The 7,984-nt window shown below is 39.1% G+C and overlaps 1 protein-coding gene across 1 annotated transcript; it reads left to right on the top strand.

Annotated features, from left to right (window-relative positions):
• Positions 1 to 5,255: 5,255 nt before the first annotated feature.
• On the top strand, positions 5,256 to 7,778 carry hoxa13b (homeobox A13b). Its single transcript, XM_047360647.1, has 2 exons — positions 5,256 to 5,972; positions 6,153 to 7,778. Exons 1-2 carry the CDS (start codon positions 5,339 to 5,341, stop codon positions 6,392 to 6,394), a joined length of 876 nt encoding a protein of 291 aa, XP_047216603.1. The 5' UTR covers positions 5,256 to 5,338; the 3' UTR covers positions 6,395 to 7,778.
• Positions 7,779 to 7,984: the final 206 nt, after the last annotated feature.

Below are 7,984 nucleotides of genomic sequence, written 5' to 3'. Positions count from 1 at the left end.
ATATTTTGTATTATTATTTCTACAGCTAAAATGAACTTTGAACAATTATTGTAATATTACTGCTAAATTCAGCTGTACTATTATTACTTTTATGATTAAGATTTTTTCAAAAAAATGAACTATTATTAATAAGTCAAATAAGCCTGTAGTATGTCTTAAATTTAAAGATGAAACTTCAAGAGAAAAAGGTTTTAAATAATACATTTCTAGTGCCTCACTCTGAGCCAAGTTTGTCTACAAATTAAGTGATTATAGAAGTGTTTGGACAATCTTGTTAAAGCTGGAAGCATAGCTGTATGCATTGCAAACTGCATTAAATTAGCATGTTTCCCTTAAATAGGACGTACAGACACACACACACACACACGTTGGCCCGAGGAGGACTGCGGCATGTTTCTGATCTGCCTTACCAATAACTGCTGAGAGGCCAAGGTGCCATGGGTCATACGATCACAAGACTGATCCATAAAAAGTCCATTAAGCACTGTAAGCTAAGAGCTGTCCTGTCATCTGCTAAAACAGAGCAGCACTTTGGTCTCAGGCCTCCAGCAGATTGTGACACACACACATCATCTGCTGCCGCCATGGCACGTCAAGCCGAAGCAGTTTCACAGTATAATAGGCTAAGCATGTGCTCTCAGTGGCATGTGTGGGGTTTTTTTTTTTTTTTAAATGGCGTCTTTTGCTGTAATATTTGGGATTTTGCGATATATAGCCTAGGAGATTGTGTTTAAAAACTGATTAGACTTGGGGAAACAAACATGAATGCAGTTCATTTCTCTCCAAAATACGTTGACTTGCTGCTTGGAAGCTGCAACTATATTAGGTTTTTATATAGGCTTGATTTGTTGGGCTGTTTTCTCTGATGTTTGCAGCAAAGTCCAAATGTTGCTCAGAATAACTTCTTGTTAGCAAACTTAAAAGAATTATCAATATTTTTCTCACTACGACAAAGTAGGTCAAAATACACATTTATTTTTGCTTATTTCCTTTTGTAATTTATGTGCCTATAGGTTTTATAGCCTGTCCAATATTGTACAGGGCCCCAATTAAAGTTTGCATTATTTAATTTTTCAAAAAGAACAGCAGTGAATAAACTGCGAACACATTTATCCGGCTTATTCATCTGGCCTATAGCAGCCTTGTCCGAGTTTAACACGGGCAGTAGGGTTATATGCCCAGGGCAGCAAGGCCATGGGGGCGCATCAATGCATTAAAAGAAATCAAACTTATTATATCAAAAATATTTCTGTTGCTTATTTGAAAATCCAGAAATAAGAGGTCTCTTGCTGTGTGTACACAGTATAAAAGTGATAAAACGTTTACATATTTTAGTACATTGTAATACATTTACGGAAAAAAACAAAACAAATGAAAAGTAAAAACGGGGCGAGTGGAGTACAGGTATAGCATGCACACCAGAGGCTATGAGTCCTCCACGCAACCATTTGGGTTTCGATTCCTGACCCTGAACCTTTGCTGCATGTCTTCCCCCATCTCTCTCTGCCCACTTCCTGTGTATATTCTGCCAAATAATAAAAAAGTTAAACAGTAATAATCATGCCAACTGGTGAAACCTGAAGTTAATTGTTTAACAGTGATTACGAGTGTATTATTGTGAAAATCACAATGTAAAAAAAGGTGATTATGTCTTTCTGGTTTCCAAAAAATCATAGCTAAAAATCCATCTATATAGCCATCCATCTAGATCACAAATGATCAGATCAATATTTTTTAGCTATGAATTTTTTACCTTTTTTTTTCTACGATAGGTTGTATGGCGGGAGGGGTCGTGTGATTGGAGACAGTCGTTCAGGACCACTATTCATTCAAGAACCACCTATGGTGTCCAGAGGACAAAGTTTCAGTGTAGGTTGGAAAACTGGAGCCAATTTCCTTTTGATTATTGATCAGTGTGTAAGTACACTGTGGATGAAATGTGACTCCAGCACAGACAAAAGCAGCAGACATGATTGCACTGGTAACATTAAATTATCGCCATACTGCTAAGATTATCTCATCACTAAATAATATTTACATTTGCCGCTTCTTAAAAAATTCTTACCAAATTTTAATTTCAAATTTGAAAGAATTTTACACTTCTTGCAATATTATTCATAAGAGTTTAAAACAAATGTTAAAGTAGGCAAATTCCTGACACACATTTTGAGTTTTAAGATCTATTCTGTGAGGCTAACTCTCTTGGGGGCCCCCTTGTGGACTTGGGGCTAAATGCAACACCTTAATTTGCATGTACCTTGGGCCAGCTCTTGTTTTAAAGTCCAAAAAGCGCCATTTAAGTTGTAGATTATCATCATGCGTTTAGACTTTTACGAGAACCTTCATACAGACTCAAGCTCGATTAAAGCTAAATGTATACCTTATCACTTTTTATTAATAATTACAACTTAAATGGCGCCAGGTCCTGTGCTCATAAAAATCCACCAGTTGTCTACTTTTATTTTCATTTTACCTTTAAAGATCCATCTGTTTACCTCGATACCGATCAAACTTATTTAAATAAATGTTATAAATTGGGACCAATTATAAGTGGGCCAATTCAGAGCTGGCTTGGTGAACTAAGCTACTACCTAAGACTTCCAGTCGTCAAGATGAGCCCAAAGCGCTTAATATATCACACAGAATATGGATCCTAAAACTTTTAGTTTGAGGTTGTATTGACCAAGAATGAGTCCATTTTTAATTTTCCAATGTTTTTGAATAGCAACTTTAAAAGATTTTTTTAACTCTTTAAAATATATGTGGAAATTAAAATTAAAACTAATTAATAAATAAACCGCAATTTTCGGTGATTGTTTGTAAGCCCACCCAGTTAAAATACCTGCAAGCTCAAATGTGACGCGGTCAGAAAAACAAGCTTTTCTCTCCTGTTATTTCCTGCTATTGTTTAATTAGGAGTGATCTATTCAATTTTCTCCTCGCTGAAAACTCGAAACTAGGTGTGTTAAAACGTCTCAACATGTAATATTGGTACTTATATGGTGGCTGATGGGTGATGAGCTTAGTTGGACTTGGGACCGGAAATTAAATTCTTCTTAGGGCCCCATGCGATCCTGGGCTATAGCTCTGGGTCCATTCATTTGTTTCCTTCCCTTTTTATGTATAAAATTTTCGTTGAAAAAGCTCATGTTCGTTCAGTTTTCATGAAGGTGGCTCAGATAACCCCTGTTCAGCTCTCATGTTTTCCTCGACCACCCCTCACGTTCAGAGGAAAAAGAAAAAAAAAAAAAACATGCGTTTCTTTTTCAAAATACCGCGTTCTACACTGTTCAATAAAAAGCAGATTTGAGGTCATTTATCGCTGTGCAATTAAAATCACACATAAACCGATAAAGAAAGAAAGTATTTAAAAGTTTTATTCCTCTTTTTCCACTCTCGCTGTAATGTAGGCTACTTCGCCTTCCTGTCTACAAGCTATGAATTTGGGCCATAAAGATTTACAGCCTCAAAAGGTGGAAAAACTCCTTTAAAATAAAATGGGTGCTCAGATCTGTTTGGCTCTGGGGTCTCCCTGCGTTTCTCCTCTCAGGAAGTAAAAGCAGCGAGAATGAATTCTGGATCTACAGGTTTTAAACCCATCTCGATCGTCTCTTTACTCTCTGTACTTTCCTTGTGGTATTTTTTAGACTCCGTTAACTTTGTTAGATTCATGCGCAATTCTAGGGAAAAACAGGAGTCGCTGGCGTTATTTTGTTGTCGGTTTGAGTCGCATTTTTCACTTGCTCGTTTTTCCTAAAGTGCAGAAAAGGAGGAGGTTACATTAAATGCACAAAAAGGAGCCCAATCTCATCTCCTCCTCGGCACTTGGTTCAACTTGACCTTGGCCTCCAGTCGCGTCTGTAACGCGGGCGGGGGGGGGGGGGGACCACCATATGGGCCATGTTTACATTCATCTCAGAGACAAATTGAAGTATAATATTGCGATATTTAACGAAGACTTTTACGGATGTATAAAATCTTGCAACATTGTTCCCACAAATCATTTGATATACTTTTAGCAAATCCTGCCATTTCATGTTTTAATCTTGTATTAAATCATTAATTTGTTTGATTGGCTAAATCTGGCATATTTACATGCAGTGCCCATGTCCCTTTCAAATAATATAGTAAAGAAAATAAAAGTGAACAATTTATTACAAGGATTTGGCCATAATGCAGTTCCTAAATTCAGTGGGAAAACAAATAATCACGTTTTTAATGCATATGAGTGTTTTTACTTTCTATCTATTTTCATCTACACTCTTTTGTGTTTGTTGAACAAAGGTAACGAAGACAAACCAGTAGAGTAAATGTTTGCATTTACAAGTATTTATAAATAAATTTAAAGAAATATCTTAATTTATGACTGGATTTCAATTTAGATTTTGTGTTTCAGTATTGCTTCATATCTAACCAACGCATTCAACCTGCTGCATCCAAATAAGTTTTACATTTTTTTTTTTCTGTGAAAGTTGTCTGCAGCCTAAATTACTTGTTTGGTGCTCAGAATAAGGACATGCTGAAATACACCGAATTCCGGGACAAAACGCATAACTGTACTCAAAACAGATTTGAAACAGATGATTTTGATTTAAGGTACGACCGAATGGCCGATATCACCAAACACAATTAAAACCATGACATCACCGTCAATGTTTGCTCCTTAAAATAAGAAAAAACCAAACTGCTCGTATCAATGCGCAATAATTCCGCCAAATAACACACATCTACGCGTAACACCAAAATGAAAAGTTCGCTTCAACGCCTCAGTGTTATTATATTTCATATATATATATATATATATATATATATATTTAAAGAATTACATTCAACCTCATAAGTACAATAAAATTCGACTAACCAAACCAATTAAACACCTGCCATATTTTGTCCTTAAAATAAGAACATCCCAAATAATTTGTATGATTGCAACTCCGCGAAAAATCGCATCATTTTCACTCGTGGGCACGATAATAAACTTAATCCCCGCAATAAACAATTAATATTATTAAATAGCACATGAATAAAAACCCCCTCAATCAGCATGAGATTTTAAAAGCAATTTCAGATCAGGACAGATTAAAACATTTGCATCTTTGCATGAAATCTACAGACGCCAGTGTCTTTGCTAACATGGCCCTATCTGCATAATCAGACGTCGAGACGTTTATCGTCTCCTTTGCATATCACGTGTTTGGCCCTGGCCAATAACCTCCCGATCTCGGAGCTCTCTGGTGTGCTGGTATCGTTACTCAGCCCCGGGTCCCTGTCTCTGCTCAGTCGAGGGGATTAATGATAAAGAGCCGCTCCTCTCCTCTCCTCCCATGTAGGTCATGCTATGACCGCCTCGTTACTCCTCGGCTCGCCCTGGATCGACCCGGTCATGTTCCTCTACGACGGCGGCTCACAGGAGGAGAGAAGCAAGAATATGGAAGGCTTCACCGGTGGGAACTTCGCAGCGAACCAGTGCAGGAATCTGTTGGCGCATCCGACCTCGCTGGCTCCCAGCACCACCTACGCTGCGAGCGAAGTGCCAGTCTCTGGCGTAGGGGAGCCTGGCAAGCAGTGCAGCCCCTGTTCTGCCACTCAGAGCTCGCCCAACGCCTCTTTGCCCTACGGATACTTTGGGAGCGGGTACTACCCATGCAGGGTGTCACACGGCGGCGTCAAGGCGTGCGCGCAGCCCTCCGGTTATGGAGAGAAATATGCAGATTCGTCGGTCTCTGGTGAGGAGTTCTCCACCCGGGCGAAAGAGTTTGCCTTCTACCAGGGATATTCCTCCAGCCCCTACCAGCCCAGCTACCTGGACGTACCGGTGGTGCCTGCGCTGAGTGCTCCATCAGAGCCCAGAGAGTCTCTGCTGCCCATGGAGCCCTATCAGCCCTGGGCCATCACCAACGGGTGGAGCGGTCAGGTTTACTGCACCAAGGAGCAGCAACAGCCAAACTCTCTGTGGAAATCCTCATTACAAGGTAGATTATTATAGGTAAAGCTTCAGTTAAAATAAATTGCATGGGTTGATGCAACAATCTTCTCTTTAAGCAACAAACCAGACATTTCTCAGTTTTACATTTAATACTGCAATAATTTGTATGTTTTCTGGGATTTCAGTTGATCTGAGTGTAATGGTGCAATTTGTTTTCCTTCCGCAGACTCCTTATCTGTTGGTGTGGACAGCTCAGTCCGTCGTGGGAGAAAGAAACGTGTGCCATACACCAAGGTGCAACTCAAAGAACTGGAGAGGGAGTACGCCACCAACAAATTCATCACTAAGGACAAAAGGAGGCGGATATCTGCGCAGACGAACCTGACAGAGAGACAAGTGACGATCTGGTTCCAGAACAGGCGCGTAAAGGAGAAAAAAGTTGTCAATAAGTTCAAGAGCTCCAGTTAGCTCTGGAGACATTCCCAATGAGTGAAAGACAGACATGGGTGCGCTTACAGCAGAGGAAAAGGGGACAGAAAACTGTGCTATAATTTATTCCATTTATGAACCGCTACGCGCTCTCGACAGAGCGGCTCTGGTTTGAACTATGTTTCCCTCCTCGTTTTAATTGGAACCAGTCCGTGGGACCTGTTGGCAGAAAGTCGGAAGTGATCTAAAGTTTTAAGGCTATTTTTTGCATGGGATGCTTCAGTAATCACCATGGTGACAAGACATCCTGCGTTGAAACGGTTGAAACTCCAACAAATTGTGCGCATTTTTCTGTTAATGAGAAGATATAAGGCTGAAGCGCCCGAAAAAATAAGAGTAACACTTTTATGTTTCTGACTGTGGTGAAGAATAAAAGCAGCAAAATTAATGGAAGACATCTGTAGTGTTTTTATCCCAAATTTAGGCTCCAACCTCAATTAGAAAAATTAATTTTCCTTTCAAAACATTCTCAGCAGGTTACCTACCAAATAAAACATTCCCAAGCGTTTCATTTGATATTAAATCAGGATTTCCACAGTTTCACCCAAGGGCGCTTTCGGGAGGTTTTGGGAGTGGTGACCAGATGGTCCCCGATGATGATCTTGATGTGACACTGAAACCCAAATTATTATTGGTGCAATTGTTATAAACAGGGGGAGGTGGCACACTATGAAACACAAGAACGGACATACATTAACATTATTTATTTAAAAAATAACATTTGCAACTAATGTTAGCTCATTTGCTCCTGTGTTAAATTAATTTTGAGAAATATTGGAGGCCGGGGGACCTGCAAAACTTGTAAAGGAGGCCTCTGACACTTTTGCCAAGGCCTGTACTTAGAGAAGATTATGTTACTCCCGTATTTACCAAGAAAGCATTTTCTCATACTTAACATTTAAGAAAAGCTTTACAAAAACGGATGAGATACATTAAACACATTTAACGTGTAAATATTTTCTGTGCAGCTAGGCCTGTTCCTGTTTCTTATTCATAAGCCAACGTTTTGGACAATAAATGTTTTAGAGACACTGAGTGCTGTCACAGGGTTTTCGTTTATCTTTCTTTTTCATAAGAAAGTTAAAATAAAGTGTTTGACTTCCAAATGAAAATATGATTTATGTTTGGTGTAACGATTGACGTGTTAACTGGCAAACGGGACCGACGATAAGTTTATATGCAGGTCCCAGTATTTACCACAGACACTCTGGGTCGCCATCTAGTGGCCAATCTTCGTCTGTACAGTTTTATTTGCCTCCGGGATGCAGTTTTAAAACTTGTAGTTAGATTCTGCTGGGTACTGCTCATGTTGCTGCATTGAATTGTGGTTATAATTACTTCAATAAATAATATATATCAGCAAGAGGTTGCTCAGATTTATTTTTTGGTTTGATCAGGGTTTAAATTGTGTCCAAGTTCTTAAGAGTAGTTAGTTTACACGGTTCCTATGAAACGACCAAAACAGCAAAGGTACGAATTGGAAAAGGGGTGAAATGACCCTGCAGCACCTGGTCTACAGTCGTAGTCCATAAATTTGAATGTCATCAAAACGTTTATTTATTTCAGTAA

Source organism: Girardinichthys multiradiatus, chromosome 3 (genome assembly GCF_021462225.1).
Source record: "Girardinichthys multiradiatus isolate DD_20200921_A chromosome 3, DD_fGirMul_XY1, whole genome shotgun sequence".
Lineage (NCBI taxonomy): Eukaryota > Metazoa > Chordata > Actinopteri > Cyprinodontiformes > Goodeidae > Girardinichthys > Girardinichthys multiradiatus.
The sequence above is the reverse complement of the archived record's forward strand: the minus strand, read 5'-3'. Positions and strand labels throughout refer to the sequence as shown.

Bases quoted from the DNA above. Each gene is read 5' to 3' on its own strand.
- hoxa13b (XM_047360647.1), top strand. From the start codon at position 5,339: ATGACCGCCTCGTTACTCCTCGGCTCGCCCTGGATCGACCCGGTCATG. The intron at 5,973-6,152 runs GTAGATTATTAT...TTCCTTCCGCAG, and splicing joins GTGGAAATCCTCATTACAAG to ACTCCTTATCTGTTGGTGTG.